At 36.7% G+C, this 19,372-nt stretch overlaps 4 protein-coding genes across 6 annotated transcripts; 1 reads left to right on the top strand and 3 right to left on the bottom strand.

The window, feature by feature from the left end:
• The first annotated feature begins 233 nt into the window (after nucleotides 1-233).
• LOC116170924 (zinc finger protein 385D-like) lies at nucleotides 234-1,252 on the top strand. The gene is made up of 3 exons (XM_031487481.1): nucleotides 234-431; nucleotides 486-657; nucleotides 711-1,252. Exons 1-3 carry the CDS (start codon nucleotides 327-329, stop codon nucleotides 851-853), a joined length of 420 nt encoding a protein of 139 aa, XP_031343341.1. The 5' UTR covers nucleotides 234-326; the 3' UTR covers nucleotides 854-1,252.
• Nucleotides 1,253-1,682: 430 nt separating this feature from the next.
• On the bottom strand, nucleotides 1,683-6,822 carry LOC116170923 (glycerol-3-phosphate dehydrogenase, mitochondrial-like). 3 transcript variants are annotated; one of them, XM_031487478.1, is made up of 13 exons: nucleotides 6,633-6,822; nucleotides 6,511-6,585; nucleotides 4,916-5,070; nucleotides 4,480-4,865; nucleotides 4,223-4,386; nucleotides 3,879-4,175; nucleotides 3,630-3,833; nucleotides 3,386-3,580; nucleotides 3,151-3,339; nucleotides 2,895-3,104; nucleotides 2,648-2,847; nucleotides 2,012-2,113; nucleotides 1,683-1,903 (listed from the first exon to the last, which is right to left on the bottom strand). In XM_031487478.1, the coding sequence occupies exons 3-13, from the start codon at nucleotides 5,015-5,017 to the stop codon at nucleotides 1,769-1,771; spliced, it is 2,184 nt and encodes a 727-aa protein (XP_031343338.1). In that variant the 5' UTR covers nucleotides 5,018-5,070; nucleotides 6,511-6,585; nucleotides 6,633-6,822; the 3' UTR covers nucleotides 1,683-1,768. The 3 variants fall into 3 exon arrangements, with proteins under 3 accessions (XP_031343338.1, XP_031343339.1, XP_031343340.1); XM_031487479.1 differs by having other exon boundaries at nucleotides 6,511-6,577; XM_031487480.1 differs by lacking the exon at nucleotides 6,511-6,585.
• A 3,542-nt stretch (nucleotides 6,823-10,364) lies between these two features.
• Nucleotides 10,365-13,503, bottom strand: LOC116171392 (porphobilinogen deaminase). The gene is made up of 5 exons (XM_031488204.1): nucleotides 13,263-13,503; nucleotides 13,137-13,209; nucleotides 12,899-13,085; nucleotides 12,589-12,853; nucleotides 10,365-11,578 (listed from the first exon to the last, which is right to left on the bottom strand). The coding sequence occupies exons 1-5, from the start codon at nucleotides 13,320-13,322 to the stop codon at nucleotides 10,655-10,657; spliced, it is 1,509 nt and encodes a 502-aa protein (XP_031344064.1). The 5' UTR covers nucleotides 13,323-13,503; the 3' UTR covers nucleotides 10,365-10,654.
• Nucleotides 13,504-16,111: 2,608 nt separating this feature from the next.
• On the bottom strand, nucleotides 16,112-19,101 carry LOC116172378 (SET and MYND domain-containing protein 4-like). Its single transcript, XM_031489586.1, has 4 exons — nucleotides 18,250-19,101; nucleotides 16,779-17,901; nucleotides 16,389-16,725; nucleotides 16,112-16,331 (listed from the first exon to the last, which is right to left on the bottom strand). Exons 1-4 carry the CDS (start codon nucleotides 18,536-18,538, stop codon nucleotides 16,113-16,115), a joined length of 1,968 nt encoding a protein of 655 aa, XP_031345446.1. The 5' UTR covers nucleotides 18,539-19,101; the 3' UTR covers nucleotide 16,112.
• Between the last annotated feature and the right edge of the window lie 271 nt (nucleotides 19,102-19,372).

Raw genomic sequence — 19,372 nt, 5'->3', positions numbered from 1 at the left:
CTAAATTAAACATGTGCGCATAGCCCGCTGTAGCCTTCTTGCGTGCCGGCATCTGTAAGTATTTTGATTTCGAAAAATTCCAATGTTCAATTCCGAATGAAAAGCTGTATTCGGTTTTGAATTTAAGGATACCGTACCGCCGTCCCCTTTTTAACGATCTTATGTTACACCTATGTATAACTAAATCAGAACCATGGAAATCCAAAAATCCCTAAGGTTTTTGCCGGGCAAATTTTTTTGTAATCGTAATCGCGCGTCGCATTATTTTAATGTCGTGTAAAATGTGTACATCTTTGACACTTGTATTAAAATAAAATTGGGCTAAAATGTCGACCGAATTAGAAATGTGTATTGCAAATCTGGGAGAAGCAATCCCCACTATTAACAATAACTATGTAACAGCAGAAATTGAGGAAAAAACAAAAGAATGGGTAAGTCAAGGCACATGTGCTTTTTCTTATCATTTTCAAGTTTTTTTTTTGCAGACATACACATGCGATATTTGTAAAATTAATACCACAAGCCACAAAGTTTTATTACGACATTATGAAGGTAGAAAACATAAAGTACGTGTCGAACGTGCAGGTAAAATATTTAATTGTGATCTTTGCCAAGTTAACGCTAACAGTCAAAAACAACTCGACAACCACTTAAAGAGTAAGTCTTAATAAATCTTTAACATGCTCCGAGGGTAATGTAATTGTTTATAGGCTCTCGTCACAAATACCAACTAGAAAAAAAAGACCTAATCGAAAATTTGAAGCTGAACGGAAATCGAGGGGTGTGGGTAATCTTATTTGGCATTGGTTGTGTCTTTGTCAATTTTCTTCTTATTTTTAAACTTTGGTTGTAAATTACGTGTGCGTCTATTTGTGTTGGCCATTTAGTTTTTAAGTCTAGGTTTAAGGTATAGTTATTATTATTTATTTATTATTTTTTGTACGTTAAGAGCCCCAAAATATTTCGCTTGTTAAATGTAATTAACGAAAATGTTCTTTACAACTTTTCATCGAAAACAATTTAAACCATGTGAAATATTTTTGCCGTATTTTCGTTTATACTCTTAAATATTTCATCATGTGTCGATGACTTAGGTCATACAAAAACATTTTGTTATTGCACTTTTTCATGCATATAAAATATTTTGTGGTTTCACTTGGTGTTTGTCGACAATCATGTATTACCTAGAATTAAATTGTTATGATTATCATTAATGATACTTACTTGCACAACTTTAATTTAAAGGCTGAATAAAGTGTTCTAGTGCCATTAAAGGGTGTTTTTTTCTATTGACCTTTAAAACAAATTTTTGAAGTTGCACTACTAATTTAGGGCAGTCAGCCCTAATTGATCAGTAATTTAATGGAGTCATTTCTTAAGTAATCCTTACTTATTCATTGTTCAATGACTAACCGTAATGAGTATTGTAAGCAGTTACATACTTAATAACATCGAAAAGTCTGAACGTTTTGCGATTCGCACAATAACTTAAAATGATTTTGGGTTTTATGGGTTAACCCGCTGAGGCAGAACACAAAACGCATGCTCACGCTATTTATAGCTTTGCGTGGATTTATTGTAGATGTGCTGTAAGCTGCACTGCAGAATCGATCTAGACCTGGCATACGAATTAGAGCGTCCTATCCTACTAACAACACTACGAAAAGGTTTAAATAATTTAATACTAATATAGGTATGTACTACTGAAAAATAAATAATTTACATTGGTTTAAGTAATTTTTGTAAATATATAACAAGTTTCATCAATTTACAAGCCACCTCCACTGCGCTCAACCGATATCTTCTTCTTCAACATTTCTCTTTCATGCTTTTCCTCTTCCATTTCTGCCATTCTCGCAAAGCGCGAGTATGCGACATGGCCTGATTTAATAGCAGACATCATCTGCACAAAGAAATGCGTACTATTATTACACTAATATCTCAAATACTAAAGAAAAATATTTTCAATAAAACAACCCATGCAATAACAGCATTAAAAATTGTATCAAACCTGTAAATATTCATCAAGTTCAACTTGACCGTTCATGTTTGTATCTATTTCTCTAAGAATTTCGTGAAGTTCCTCTTTAGATACATCTTTTTCTCCCTCTTCCTGTAATAATAATGATATTAAAGACTGTTACATTGCTCACCTGTAAGTAATCTGCTAATTCTAATAGGCCATTATGGAATGCATCAACATCTCTTTTTAATTCATCAATGTCACTGTCTTCGAATTTCAAACCGAGCAACTGTAGACACAGAACCAAAGTAATTATTTTTTTGATAGAAACTAAAGATCGACACATAGGTATTACAAAACACAGTAGCGCGATGCTAATACAATTTTTTATCCCATAACCAACCCAATACAAATAACAGATAATTAGATGGAGATAACTCGACCATTACTCAATACATGAAAATTCTATAAGCAAAAATAATGGAAAACACTCGAGTTGCTATTTAAATTATACAAGCAGGACAAAACTGCCATCTACAAAAGGACGATGAACGATTTTGAAACACACTAGTGCTGTAACGAGGATCATCAAAGCAGTACATATCAGAGTTGGAGTGGGCCGCCAAATATTTCGGTGTGCAATCCAGCTCTGGTAAACATAGCAAGAAATAGATATTTAATTACTTTCAGCCCTCTGCGTATATCATTGATAGAAACATATCCTTTGCGATCCTTATCAATGAGTTGAAACCGACGGATATACAATTGAATTTCATCCTTTGTGAGATTTATGGGAATTTTATCTCGACTGGCTCGATTGACCGTTTGACCCATTTCGTTCTGTAAAAATTCCGTTGCGCTTTTCAACTGTTTCGCCTTTTCGTCTAGAACATTTTCTCAAAGTTACAACCCTCTGCGACATTCTACTTACCCTCTGACCAATTTAATTCCTCCCCCATTATTTTAATAATGTAAGGAAGCGCTTCTTCGGCGGCTTGCACATTTAGGAATGCTAATCGCAATCGGCGGGCGATCATATCAATCGCGGACATCGCGTACTCTCTTACACCGTAACGAATTTCGGCGTCAATGTAAGGAAACTCGGGATGGAGTTTAATACCGATAATGGGCCAACGTTTCCCTTAAATTGTGGTTTTAGTAAGGCCTCACACCTCTGGGCCTGGTACCTGTCAGTGCTGCTAATTTTGCTACGGCGAATGCGCGGTCTCCATAGGACTTTGCCAAGTGTTGGGCTACCTCACAATCCAGTCCAAAATCTTGCACTAATCGAATATACATTGTAGGTGTCCAACCGTGAGCGCCTTCAATGAGCAGTCCATCCGTTTGCGACTTGCTTGTTGGTTGTAAATTACAAGCTGAAATACACCTCTGATAACTTGCTTGGAAGAAGAATACCAAAACCTTTAACTGCCGCATCTATTGTTTCTTCGGCCATAGATCTATAAGTTGTCCATTTCCCTCCGGCTATTGTAACCAAGTTCGACTCACTTACATGCACTATGTGATTCCTAGCTAAAGATTGTGTGTCACCCTTATTTGGGTCGGATACTAGTGGGCGAATACCGCTCCACGCAGACATGACATCACCACGACGCACTGTAAAGGCAACACTAGAGTTTGGTTCGCCCCATGCTGCTAAACTCACCTTCAACATCGGGATTTAAATAATTCTTCACCTCCGAAAGGATGAAGGTAATTTCGTCTTCGGTCGGCTTCGGATTGTGCGTTACTTTACAAGGCAAATCTGTGGTCCCGGCTATTGTCTGCCTTTGCCAAGGCAAAAAGAAAATCACGCGTCCATCGCTGGTTGACGGATCAAGCAAACCCATCTGCTCTGGACTGTAGTATCCTGAAAGACTGTAAGTAATTGGCCGAGCAAACACACGGTGGGTACCTGGAAGAACGATGTGAACTCCGCTACTAGGACTACAAATTTCCTTCACCGTCGGATCGTCCATTTTGCGAATGGAGTCCGTGAATGGCCCGGTTGCGTTGATAACACATTTCGTTGGGATTGACCATTGCTTTCCAGTTAGTTCGTCTCTAACGTGAACTCTCGATAGTACTTGCTTTCCGGTTTCATTGGCACTCTTGCTGAGACCTGTGACGGTCACGTGGTTAGCTACTGTTGCGCCATGCCTTGTTGCAGTGAGTGCGATTGCCAGGTTCATTCTCGCGTCATCTTGTTGTCCTAGAGCAAGCCATTTATCGGGCAATGGTAGAAGATGGATAACCTACCATCGTAGTAGACAATTGCACCTACAAGTTTATCGCCACGCAACATCGGAAATAGCTCAAGCGCACTTTTTTTTGACAGTAAATATGAACTTTTGACTGTTTTTGATCCAGCAACTAAATCGTACATTTTAATACCAAACCAGTAGTACGGAACTTGCCACCACCTGTAAGGGAGCGTTTTCGATTATTAGTTTAAAGCGTATCTAAGCCTGTTCAAAACCAAAGATTTATCTAAACGTACCCCCAAACATACTCACTGATACACTGGTAACATGATCGGCAAGGGATGCGCCAGGTGAGGTGCGGAATTTAGCATATTGGCTCTTTCGTGCAACGCCTCCTTTACCATTCTGTACTGTTCAATATCGAATTGCATGATTGCCTTCTGCAAGTAACGAACGCCACCGTGAATGAGCTTGGTGCTTCGACTGGAAGTTCCGCTAGCGAAATCGTCAGCTTCAATTAGGGCCGTCTTCAATCCCCTTGTCACCGCGTCTAATGCGCATCCGGCACCGGTCGCGCCACCACCGACAATTACAATATCAAAACTATCCGTCTGCAGGGATCTGATTTGGTCATCCCTTGTCGGGAGGGTGCGTTTAACCTTTCGTGGCACACTTTCCTGTGCCTTTACTATTGCCCACTGAAATGCAAGATTCGCATTAAAAGCATATTTTTGCAGGGCGTACTTACTCTACTGTCGCCCTCTTCTTTTAACATGTAGTAGGCGGCTATCGAAGCAGCTAACGTTCCGGTGACGCCAGTGATGGCAACTTTTCTTAAAGTGAACGCCATATTTAATTTCGTAGTGGGTTACGGCAAAGGGACAAACCGTCACGCTGACCCTGCTGTGGAATCAAAATAATATAGATATTTTGCATGTTCTCATAAATGCAAATTTTCACTTTGTAACTTATAAAAAGGAGTTCCATATAGATTTTAGCCCAGGGTTAATATATCTTTAGATGCCTTAGGGGATACCATGGGTTTATGAGATTAAGCCGCTTTAAAAGATGGAGAGGACATTGGTGAAATATATACGCCTATTTGGCGAGTTTCTTACCAATTTTACCAGCGATTTTTTTAAATCAATCTTACTAAGAAAGATCTCAATAGTGATACCTGTAGCGAGATGAGAAGATGGAAATCAGACTCGGTGACTAAAAAATGTATATAACACAGTTGAGAAAAAATACCTATTTCCATTGGAAATACCCATACGCTTGAAATACACAATTATATACCGTCCTCTCAACGATTATATTAAATTACCATCAAAAACATCTAATTAGCTTATATTGAATCCCATCCTTACAGGTGAGAAACAAATGACGTCTTTGTTTCAATGGTTTACCAAGTTAAATAAATATGTTTGTTGTACCATATAGGTACATAATTATGTAGTAGTAGGTAGTGTAATAAGGACCCACTATTCATGAAAAGCCTCCCTATCCAAAAGGGCGGCAAGAAAGTAGAATTGCCATTTAAAAATGCCTATGTATCTTATACCACAATTTTTTCCAGATTTCTGGTATTTTCCATACTATAGGTACAATCAAGGTCAAAAGTAATTTCCCGCTATGTAGCACAATGTAACCAATATACCTTCGTTGACTTTTCAGTTTTATTTATAAATGAGGAAAACCATTAATTTAGAAACAAGTGGAAGGGCTGGTATTATTACCCCGAGTGCCATTACTTTGGGCCTCGATTGTAAATATGTACACTCAACGTTTCGGTTGTTTCTAAATCTGTACTATGATTTTAAAAAGTGAATCGTTTTAGTAGTTTTCTTGTGAAAATGGATGAATGAGATTTATTTTATTGCCCAATCAATGATTTGCTATTCGCTATAATTGCAACACTACTGTGTTAATAATATACTTTAATGATATTCCCGGGACCTATTGCATTGCATTATTGTGTAATTATCGTACCTATCGCTATTTTTGTTCATTTACATGCTACCTGTGCGGGAAGGCAGCAAGGGGTTAGGTTAGTAAATACCAACATTCCGGTAGGCGGCCAAATTGTAAAGGGCGCTAGATTAACATCCGGCATGTAATTTATAGCATATCTAATTACATGATATGAGCAGTGACATAGATATAATGAGCCATTAAATTACATTTATATTTCTGAATGAACGTAGGTCAAGTGTAATACTTATAAATATTTCCGTATTACCTACACAAATTTGTCTAATCCTAATTTACAAATAAATAATTTGGTGCGCACCGAAGGTCAAAAGGGTTATAAAACATTAATCAAAAAGTGGCAACACCTACCTGAACCAACGCGAAAAACACACGCGACACAATCGAAAGCGCCTTCCGCGATATTGATTGCAAATACCTAAACGGCTTTATATAAAAGAGTAAAACTATAAATCTCAATATCAACTCCTCACCTAGTCGTAAAATGTAATATCGTAGTTTATTTATCACGTTAGTCACACGGTTTGTAACCGTGTAGTATCATTACGAGAATCTCTGAACGAACATAAGAATAGAAGTTTGTCTTGGCCGCACGAAAATAACGCACTATAAATGAGAAGGTAATTCCCGAACTTATACGGAATTTGGGTTAGCGGGCTTGATTTTTGGCGCAAACAAATAATGTATTATATTCTCTCATTGTTGTGCAAAAAAATAACAGACGAAGGTCAGGCCACTTTACAATTACCTGGGTGGGTATACAACCGCGTTTGTTTTTTCAAATTGAAAATTTTCCGTCGTCATTAGAAGTACTACCGGCCTAATCTACTGTTCACAGGAAATAAGCCGAAATTTTATCGGAAAATCCAGTGGCGTATGAAGCGGTTACGTAATCTGTACTTTAAAAAATTGATATTGTTAATTAGCAAACAATGACTCGTTTTATCTATCACTTTAATAAAATATGAGTGGAAAATGCCCCATAACACTACGAAGGTGGTACAAAAATTAGAGGGACAGAAAAAAATTAGGTTTCGATACCAGCGACACAAAAGACAAATGAATTGTTACCTACCTGCTACCTGGTACATTAAACAACCAAACCGAAAACCAACCGTTTGGCAAAGCGCTTTTGTCGACTAGTTCGTTGACCTTCCCCTTCTGGTAGTATAATAAGGGTGGATGTAATGCAAGTGAAGACAAATGCATCAGCATCTGCATCGTACGAGCGTGTATGCAGTAAAAGAGCGCATTTTGTTGTATTTCTCTGAGATGCTCATCGCTAATATCGCATGTAAATAACAGTACAAAATTTTGATTTTGACTTTTTAAATTTTTTTATTTTCACTTCACCTAATGCAAGTGTCTGAAATTACAAGCCAGAAACGACATATTTATAGTACCTAACGTTCATATTGCTTATGTTTTATTCCCACACTTCAGGCGCCTGGGAGCTCAGAGCTCTTCCATTTGTCAGATTATGATTCATAATTCATAAAGACCCAAATGTAATGATGAACTGAAATTTAATGTAGGTGAAGGCGGATGCGCTATTTTCCAAACTAAGGATGGCCTCATAACTACCTGGAACCACTGGTAGGATCTGTTCATATATACCTATGAAAGATATATGGAAGCAAAGATCACTATGATCTTTAATGGAACTGTTCTGTTGTATCAGTTTCTACGCGAAAGCAGTCTAAGATCCCAATTCTGAACGTCCATATTTGCCCACCAATATAAGAGCGGGTTCGGGGTTCCTTTTGGAATTGCTACTATACCGGTAAAATTTCAAAAAATGGTGGATTCCTTGGTACAAGGTGACGTGACCGGAAAAGAGCAATTAAAATGCGTACTTCAGTTGAGAATATATATGTTGCACATGCTTTCAGGGTATTTTTTTCCAGGTAGAATCGAATTTCAAGATCAAATTTGACCTATACTCTCGTTTTCCAGTCGAAAACGTGAAAAAACTTCTAACTTTCTACGAGGTATTATCGCTCATAACGGGCTCGTTTCCACTGCGTCGCTTGTTTTGTATGTACAGATAGAAAATGTGCATTATAATATGCAACTTCTCATACTCCGTTGTTTTTTTATAATTTTCCAAAGTACAAAAAAATCATTGCATTTCGCTCATTATATCGAACTGATTATTCTCGAAACCTGTCTAGTGTAAAACGGCTGAAATAAATGAGCCCGAAAGTGGCCCATTTAATTGTTGCAGCCGTTTTCCAATAGAATAGATTTTCGTGAATCAATCTAAAGTATATGAGTACAAGACAATCATGTCATAGGTAATATCAAGAGGGATAGTCTTTGGTAATATCAATAATGTCGATTATCATTAAGAACCAACAAAGTTGCTCCTACTTCAGTTGTCGACATTTTGCCTTCTGTCACACAAGAAATGAAAGCCCAGTCAATTCTCTCGCAAACCCTCCTACGGGATACACATTTTAATGACTTAAAAAGAAGGTAACAGGAAAGTGTCAACTTACCCACTAAGAGAGTAATTTGGTTTATAAATTTGAAGAGTGAAGACTTTCTGTTGCTTAGCCTGCGAAAATAGACATTAGTAATTAATAGTTTGTGAAGAGCATATTACCGAACAATATCATCTTTAAGGCGTTGTTTAAGCTCAGCTTCAGCAGTCTTTTGTACAACTGCCCAAAATTCCAGAACAACTAACACTATAGACCCACTGACCATTAACAGAATATCCACAATGGCCGGGTATGTAACACACTGCCTAGGGCAGAATATTTGTTTAGGATCCTGAAATTGAAAAAATCATGATTTTTAAAGGATAAATTATTAATTAAACAAAACCCTAAAATATGCCTAATAATGCTGTAGGTGACCCTTCGTTCTTAAAACTTTTCTACATCAATTTCCAATACAACAAAACATGAAACTTACCTAGAAGCAGTCACTCTCTGTAAGTACTCATATACAGGGTGTCCCTAAAAGGTCTGTACAACGCGCTACCAGGGATTCTTGGTATTAAAATAGGACGATTTAACCCAACTTACCTCTATCCAAAAGTGCTTAGGTAAGGCGCTATCTACCGCCAAAGATTAAAAAAAAAATTGTTATTTTTATTTTATCGGAAAATGGTTTTGCCGATTAAAATGAAATTCGGGATGCGAATGTCTAATGTAAAAAGGGTCTTTTTGATATCATCTTTTTGATTGTAGTTGCTATGTAGGTGGTAAAATACTGACCATCCACATCTGAAGAGGTCCAAAACTTTTGAACTACTATTTTGACGGTTCTGAATTTTTAGACACTGATAGACAGTTTACTTGCAAGCATTTTTTGTCTCTTGATGAATTTCGCTATCTGTGATGGTTTACGAAAAAAAAAAAAATTTAGACATGATGAATGGCATGCACCATACATGCGATTGTTCCTCAAAAAATCAGAAGATGGCTGTGCAACCTTAGAGTGGCGTAACGTTTGTTTGTTGTTTCTTAAACTTTAACAATATACTTTTTTTTTTGCGACCATTTCCACGACAGTATCCAAACACTAATAGCATATCAGTTAACTCTGCGTTACTGTATTGAAAGGCCATATTACAATTTTAACAATGAAATTTTAAGTCTTCAAGCAAAACGTAAATTGTTAAAGTTTAAGAAACAACAAACAAACGCTACGCCACTCTAAGGTTTCACAGCCATCTTCTGATTTTTTGAGGAACAATCGCATGTATGGTGCATGCCATTCACCATGCCTAAATTTTTTTTTTTTCGTAAACCATCACAGATATCGATATTCATCAAGAGACAAAAAATGCTTGCAAGTAAACTGTCTATCAGCGTCTAAAAATTCAGAACCGTCAAAATATGTAGTAGTTAAAAAGTTTTAGACCTCTTCAGATGTGGATGGTCAGTATTTTACCACCTACATAGCAACTACAATCAAAAAGACCCTTTTTACATTAGGCATTCACATCCCGAATTTCATTTTAATCGGCAAAACCATCTTCCGATAAAATAAAAATTACGATTTTTTTTTTTTAATCTTTGGCGGTAGATAGCGCCTTACCGAAGCACTTTTGTATAGAGGTAAGTTGGGTTAAATCGTCCTATTTTGATACCAAGAACCCCTGGTAGCGCGTTGTACAGACCTTTTAGGGACACCCTGTATAATGGGTATGCTCAGTACAAAACAAAATAATGTTCACAATGTTGCAGATGTATAAAAATACATCATTTTTATTGTAAAATGTGGAACATAATACATTGTATTATCAGAAAAATCCTATTCGGTAACATTGTTACAATTAAACAATGACCATACCAAGAGTATAACGGTTCATTTTGTACTGCAATTCGCATCAATTTGCGCAATTTAAAATCTATAATATCAACTGTAATAACAAATAACATACAACATTTAATAAACTATAAAAATTTCAAATCCGCCTAGCAACGTCCAACCCCCATATCGGTTACCCTTCCCAATAAAATTAGCTTACAAAATAAAATCAACCATTTCTGATAATCTCTTGAGCTTTCGACATAATTTCAGTAGCACCTTGGTTCATTAAATTCTTCGCTAAACGCGTCCCTAACTGTTGAGCTTCTTTCAGAGATGACTCGGGAATATCTACGTGAGGAACTAGTCCCACATACAAATTTGAGTTGTTCGATGCAGATGCCTCTTTCTCTTTATTGTTGTTATCAGGTATTACCTCCTGCAAGAGACCCTCCTTTAAGAATGGACATTTACTAAAATCCCCATTCATCCCCTCCACTTGGCCCTTGTTGAAAATGGGACATCGCTTCGGGTATATGTTGACGGTATTAAATTCGGATTCTAAATATGGGCATTTACCCATGAAATCCAATCCAACAGGTATCTTTAATGGGCAGTACTGATGAAAGTCTGTGTTCAGTAACTCGGCAGGGGGATTTTGTGATTTCTGTTTCTTTGGAATGTTGCCGTTAGTTTCCTCGGTGGGACGTTTAAACGAGCACTGTTGCAAACATTCGATGTCCGTGTTTGTGCACTTATCGGCCGTACACGAACTGATGTTTCCAATGTTGGAAGCGTCGTAGCTTTTAAAACCGAAAGGACAGACTGCGCATCGATTACACTCCCTAATTTCGATCTGGGACTCGTCACTCTGAATTAACTCCTCTTTACCATCCAAAGACCATACCGCCCCCGTAAGAGACATTTTAAATTTGTTCGTTTCAGATGGAACTAATTTTGTTGTGACGGCGACAGGTGCACTACATCCTCCTCCTAAGGTTCGTAAAAAGCTTCTTTCTGCTATTACTTGCATGGCAGTCTTGGGGTCATAAAGCGGTTTCAACAGCAGAATTGTGTTTTCGTCAGATTCACGACATTCGACAGCCAAAGCACCTTGCCCAACAGCATACAATAGCTCATCTTCTTCAATGACCTAAATCCACATTAAATATTAAGCGGTCAGTACAACTCACATGAATTAAGCAACAAATTTACTATCAAATGAAATAACTTTTTTTAAATCCTTTTTAATGACCATTCTATGGGTGTGATTACTACTTACACAAGGTAGGTACTTTGAATTCTAATTCACAAATTAAAAGAATTTAGACCAACTTACTTTCAACACTGGTCGTCATTGGAGAAGAGGTTGGGGCCTGATTTTATTGTGTAGTTTGGGTTCCAACAAATCAAACATTTTTCCTCTAGAAAGGTGGCAGAGAACATGAACCTGGAGGGTAAGCAGCAGCCCCTTTGCCTGTGGCACAGTCTGCTAGCCACAGGTTTGCTCTATTCTGGCAAAGAAATATAAAGTTTCACGAGACATTCTTGAAAAAACTGCTTGAGTTAATGTAGAAGGCAATGGATCAACGTTTTTAATTGATACAGGTGTATCGATTTGTGTCATTAAGTATAAATGTGTGAGAATACTCAAATTGTTAGGGATAATGGGGAGAGCATGGTGGGAGTTAGAGAAATTCCGAGGTTCAATCGTTCCTGGACTTAAGGTGCACTCAATGGACTTCGAACTCCTACATTTTGGTAAAAAAAAAAGCTAAATCCCTCACAAAACGAAAATCATTAGTAATTAATACTTCTTTCATGTTGAAACAGTACATCAAGAAGGAGACCCACAAAATGGGAATAAATATTTTCATGGTGGTTCATCTCAAGTTTACATTATCTCGTAACTAATATTATCTTACTTATGTCGCCACAAAATGACTCTTGTTTGGAAAGCCCTTAAAATGGGCAATTTTTACCAAGCTTTTTACTTAGTTTTCAGTATTAGGTGGTAATATTCATAGGTACATTTAAACTACTTGTAAGTACATTAATTTTTGCTGAGGAATAATTTTTTATTTTGAGTTATTTCACTTGATGAATTTGTAATTTTATTGATATGAAAAATGTGTGCAAAGTTCACAGGGGCCAACTACCTACCTTCGAAATCCGTTGCTTCCAACCCATGCGATTTAAACCCGCAGTTGCCAAGATAATGGCATGGAAATGTCCCAGTTCATCAAGCTTCCGTAATCGAGTGTTTAAATTACCTCTGATACTTTCCACTTTCAAATGGGGAAATTTCTTTGCCAATTGCGCCGTTCGTCTCAAACTGGATGTACCAATCACACTATTTTCGGGAAGTGTTTCTAACGTTAAGTGCTGGTGATCACTTCGTAAAACCAAAGCGTCGCGTGGATCCTCTCTACAATTTCAATGGGTTCATGTGAACTTTGTCTTCCTCACTAACCTTGTAAGAACAGCACCAATGGCCATGCCGGTAGGTAACGTCGTAGGTAAGTCTTTAAGGGAGTGCACAACGAAATCGACGGCACCCGTAATTAGGGCAGTCTCCAGCTCTCTTGTAAACAACGACTTTTCCCCTATTTTCGGTAGGGGGATGTCGAGAACTTTGTCTCCTAAAGTGCTCATGGTAACTGAAAAGGTCATTGTCATTAGAGAGGTTGGAAAGCTCGCTTTGAACGTACCTATTTCGAATTCCTTTTGAGGATTAATATTTTTCAGTAATGAGATTACATGGCGAGTTTGAATTAGAGCCAACTAAAACATAAACTTACATAACCTAATTTCTACATTAAATACTTAAAAATTACCTCACTTTTACGAGATCCAACCCTTATAACTGAAGATGTGCTGGCTTCTTTTTGCTCCATGTTAGGATCTTGCTCGATTATTATACGCTTTTAAAAACAATGACTTTCAAAAGTCCCTTATCATATTATTATCTACTTATTTAATGAAATTTATACAGCTTGGTATGGTCTGGCCTCGAACTACAAACGAATAGAGCACAAAATTCTCATCAACAATTCATATTTCATGATGATGAAATGAAAGAGTGAAAGAGAAAGTGCATGTCTTTCACCAACACCAACATAAGTAAAAAAAAAGTAAGGTTAAAGATCCCTAAAAAATTCCAGTGCTGTGCGGGACTAGTTTCGCAGAGTATATTATCTGGGTGCCCCCAATGTAATCCCTTCAGTCTTCATAGCACAAAAAAACATGCTCTTTCTGAATTCCAGAATTTTATAAGAGGTGGTACGATAAATAATCCCCCCTCCCCCCTCGGGGGGATGGTCAAACATTCAAACCTTCCAACGGCTTCCGTCTGCAATACAAATATATAAGTTTAAATGCCATCAAAAGGTTGAAATAACTATCGAAGACTTCTGGAGCACTATGCAACAATTAAAAGACTGATGGCCGGTATTATATAAAGCGTACTTAACTATGTTGTCACTTTGTCAGCTAACATAATGTTAAGGCATGTGTTTGGATGTTTTTGCAAAGAATGATGTTATCCTATGAAAAACATCCAATCACATGCCATAGCGACATAATTAAGCTGACAACATAGTTGTAAGTAAGCTGTATAATATAGGCCGTGAAGGTCCTCACTCCTCAGACGAAGTCTTTTCGTTCAACATTGACACGATACTATCCCGAAAGCAAAACATAGATTGTAGACCGGGATAAGGTGTTCTGTGACCGACAATCTTTCCTGGCGAGAGGTTTAATCTGCGTTTTCTATAAGTAAGTACACATTACTTCCAATTTGTCACTTCCGGTAGGGACCCACGGAAAAATGTGAGGTGGCTCCATATCTGTCCCCATGGTCTGGAGTACATCTCTCTCTCTTTCATGCTTTTTTCACGAAATTCACGATGCCAGATCTATGCCCCTGTACTATGATGCCAACCTTTGAATATATCAAAGATACAAACCATACAAACAATTGGGAAAATGCTTATTATGCTTGCCAAAAGAGAATGCCACGGTCACAGAACATCTGATACCCGGTTTACAATCGTACAAACATACGCTTGTAGATCGCGGCATCAAGTGTTCTGTGACCCGCATTCTCTCCTGGCGAGCATAATATAAGCTCTTCAAGTGACCCAAGAGCCAAACCCTGTCTTGGACTAGAAATTGACACGGGAAATGTGAGAACCATCAATTATCCATGGCTTCCCTTGATGAAATTTTTAATTTATATCTTAAATTCCATGTAATGTTTATTATAATAATGTACTTTAATTTTCAAAATACACACAATAAATTTCTATTTGGAATTGGATTTTTTTGTGAAATTATGTCACATACATACACACACAAGATGACAAGTACAAAATATTTTAAAAATAATTTCAAATTAATATTCGGAATTATTTATTTTCATTTATTTTTTAGTTAAATTAGTTAGTATGCAGATACTAATCATAATTGCCTGGAAATATCAATAAATTGCTCATTAACTGATAATTAATTACACTCATTAAAAGATATGAATATCCTCGTTACGTTAATAGTACATCTCTTCAATCTTCATAGGTATAATACTAATATAGTTAGCATATTTATTTAATTGTAAAATTTTATTGCTATTTCTAAATATAAAACAATTCATTGGGAGAAGACATAATTTAACCTTGCACAATTTTATATGCACATGAATGAATAATATGATACTAATAACTGCTAACTTTATATTACCAATGTAACAAATTTTCTATAGGGGAAGTTCACGCACTTAGAGTATTTAGTAAAAGTAATTAAAGCAACATATTATAACTGTAAAAGTGTGGCATCAATAAATACAATAACATACCTATATATTATCGTTTGCTATAACAAAAGGTGAAAAAATCTGTTTGATAAACAAAAATCAAAACAATTTCAAAAACAACTGCAATCGCGCCGGTTGATGATTTGCGTTGATTTACAAATGAAAATTCCTTCATTATCATAACTGGAACACTGTTAATGTCGCCAAGAACACTGGAAAAATAAAATCCAGTCATCTCCATTCTAAGCAATTGTTAAACCAAGTGTTCGCTGTGGAAAAGTGTCAAATAGTTAATGTTTAAAAAATTGAATTTGTTGTATTCCATAAAATTAAAGCTTGTCAATTTGTATTATAATTTAATATCTTTGATTTACAAAAATACAAGCAGTATAGAAACGTGGATATAATGGGGATATGTATTTCTAGGTAAGATCCAGGATACAATTTTCACAGCAATGCTGCAACTTGGACAATATACCTACTTCGTTTTTGTTTGTTTTTTTTTGTTTACATGTACCTATCCTCCTCCTGCAGTCTTGTAGGACTTTTCTTTTTACACATGATTTCTCTTCAGAGGGTTGTTTTTCAAGCAAGCATTTTTAAAAGGAGAATCCGTCCTAATTTCAGATTTTTACGCACCTACTCTTAACCGCGACTACGGCGTGCCCCCACTGTTAACGGAACTATGTTTTTAAAATTATGGCAAAACTGTGAGGCATCTATAAACGCGCTACCAAGGTCAATATATGACTGCCGTTTTGCATTTTGCTTTCGACATAGACAATAGTCTGATCAGCAACTCGTCAAATATACGAAACTCCTGCGAAGAAAATTATTTGATAAAATGCAGTGGAAATATGAAAACAAACACGTTAATTCATTCATCAATTTTTTTAATCTTATCATAATTAGCACACCTATTTCCAAAACTCACAAAACACGTTCTTAAACGTTGCTGCACTTTGACCCAATCTGGAAATGGTGGTACGGTGTTCTTAAAATAAATTTTCATCGCTTTTAAGTATAGGTCCATAGCCTCCGTGTAATTATTTTCCTTGTAGCGCCCTTCAGCTTCAAATAAAATATTTTCCAAATCCTAAAAAAACGTATTTGCTATAAGGAGCATCCTGCTGTTTGGGTAATAGATACTCACGGCCAGCGCTTTAAGATGTGGAAAAAGGTTGATCAAACTATTGCAGGATGTACATCTGATGGAGGGATTATCAACATTATCGTTCAGGAAGAAAAAGTTAGCACATTTAGTATTTTTGCAGGGAATTTTAATAACATTATCTTCCATTTCTTTAAACAGTGGCCAGTCCTGTTCGCACGCTTTACAATGGCAAGTGAACCAGTAATTTTCCAACAGAAACTGCTGCCTTTCAGCCTTGGGCGAATTTGTATAAATCGGTCCGTAATTTTCGTAAATCACTTCCCCTTTTCTAATTGGTTTGACAGTTTTTGCGATCATCTTTGACCCTATGTTGTACCTATACATTAAGCTATAATAAAAAAAAATTGTTTCAGGAACTCTGAAACTCACCTAACTATGCACGGATCACAAGAGTGGTTGAAGAACGCTAGAGTCGGGTATAATCCTCCACCCACGTATATTGCTTTAAAGTTCGGCTCATCTTGAGAGTCCAGAGGTCCCGGGGGAGCTTGGTGCAATTCGGATACTTCATGTGCATTAAATTGAAGCATCTCCAGGTTGTGGAGGATTAATTTACATATGAAAACTTCGTCATCTGTTAGTTTATTGTCTTGGGAAGTTGAGCCAAAGTAGGAGGTTGTTTTTAGTACACGTAGGAGGTAGACTGCCATAATGGTGTAATGGAAGTACTGTTTCGTGTTTCGTAATTGCTCGTTGCGACACAAAGAATACACACATGCATAGTTATTGAATGTATGGATTTGTGGTGAGATTGCAATATGTTTAATCACGGTCTCCAGCTGGCTAATACTACTTTGGGTGATCATTCGCAACGCCATCAAGCAGTTAATGGACGCTTGAGACTCCGCTATTGTATGGTGCAAACCGCACTCATACCGGTGGTAGACGGATGCTGCAGACTTGCAGTCGAAGCTGCAGAAGCACACATTGGCGCACTTTTCGCATGGAAGTGGAGCGTTTGTCGACTTTGTGCAATACTGGCAGTTTGTTAGTGAGAATTTAGTTGCCAAAACTGCACAATGCGCCGGTTCCTGTACGATAATTTCGCCCGCTTCGATATCGCAAGCTGCACGCGCAAATCGGCCTAAATCTGGCTCAAAATCGAACATGACAGACGCACTCGCAGACGGAAACAGTGGGTTGCATTTAAAGTGAACGATTTTTTCTTTCGTTTCCTTTCGCTTCAAATTATCGAGACTTTTCAAAGCGTTCCTTACTTCCAGCTTTTTCTTCTCGATCGCGCTTTTGTCTAATGTGGATAAGTCGAGATAATCCAACGCTAGTTTATAGGAGGGCCCAGCCAGGTGTATTTTACTGGAGATCAAGGTGTAACATTTTGCTTCCCGAAAAAATAGCTTGTATTTCAGGTGTTCTGGATAGACGTTTAGGTGGGTTACGTAATTTATATCGCTCAGTGTTGCCTCGTACTGCCTAAGATCGTATAGACAGGCACTCCGATTTGCAACTAAAATTGCTAGTAGCTTCCGTGATTCTGAAATGAAATTAAAACTTTATAAAACACGAAATTACCTTGGTACAAATTGTTTTTGGTATGGAGCGCCTTTTTAATATTACCTTTTTACTAAAACCATGCAAGAGAAAAAAAAGTAAAATCGCATAAGTAGACCAATATAGTTTCCATATTCAGTACAATCCATGTAAGGCGTTTAAATATGCGTGTAGCTTATATTATAACAAAATAAGTCTTTTAGTCATATGTGTTTTATCAATCCAGTAAATACAGAGTATTCCTTTAACGTATATCTTAAACATGCCTAACAAGATTCAATGAATAGAATAGATATATCTGAACTGAACAAAAATAAGATCAATAACTTACCTAAAGAGTTTTGAGGACATTTTAAAACGCCGGTCGAGTAACAATTTAAGGCACTACCGCAATCATTTTTAACAAAATAAGCATTGCCATCCGACTTTTCCTTTAAGGCGTCTTCCATACTTTTTCCATAAATTTCGGGCTTTATAAGGATGCATTGCAAATGCGGATATAATAATTTGACGCGCTCGTCTTCATCCGCAGTATTTTCAAATTTTTCGTAAAGCTGGCCGGTTAATTTATTCAACAGTTCCGCATAATTTTGATTAAAAAAATTACTAATTTGCTTCATTTTTTTAAATAAGAATACGGGCACGTTTCGTGTTATACTTTATACATATTTGGATCGGTTCCAGAACAGAATCAACGTGGTGGATGTTTTAAGTTAAGCTATTTATAGAATGGATGACTTCCTCTTAACATTTGTTCGCATTTAGTGTACTTTCGTCTGACAGAAAGTAAGTAGGTACATACCTACCTATAAGTGCCTATTCCGTACGGATTATTTTTTTTCAAAAATGTACAAATGATATTTTAAGGGAAATGATCACATATCTACAGTATACAGGGTGTCCGACAAGCTGAATCGATTACATTGAAAATTACCGAGAATAGATTTGATTTAAAATACCAATTTCCACTAATATATTTTCCCTGATATACGACGATCACTCAAAAATTTAAAGGAAATGTCCTACGTTAAATTTAAATTAAATATGTTTACTGTAATCTGACGGTTTTATATTACTTATATATTATTATTACGCATGACGCTTGGAGGATACTTGTACCTATTGTAAAATTTTGTGCAAAACATCTAACTTGGAACCACAAATTTGATATGGAAAATCTTAGACTAACTAATTTAATTAATACATGATATTTGTTCATTAAATAAATGTGTAAACAAATATATCAAACGAGCTCCTGGGTATGGCTATAGCTTGGCATTGTGTATTATATGGCTAAAGCTATACTCATTTTGAATTTCATGCAATTCCGTTCATAACTAACGGAGATGTCAAACGGGCCTTCATTATTTTTTGGTCTACATTGCCAATTAATTCACGAACTCCGATCTACAGATTTGATAAAGAATCCACCTGCAACATGTTTTCATAATCGG

The sequence above is a fragment of the Photinus pyralis genome, unplaced genomic scaffold (genome assembly GCF_008802855.1).
Source record: "Photinus pyralis isolate 1611_PpyrPB1 unplaced genomic scaffold, Ppyr1.3 Ppyr1.4_LG5, whole genome shotgun sequence".
NCBI classification, from domain to species: domain Eukaryota; kingdom Metazoa; phylum Arthropoda; class Insecta; order Coleoptera; family Lampyridae; genus Photinus; species Photinus pyralis.
The sequence above is the reverse complement of the archived record's forward strand: the minus strand, read 5'-3'. Positions and strand labels throughout refer to the sequence as shown.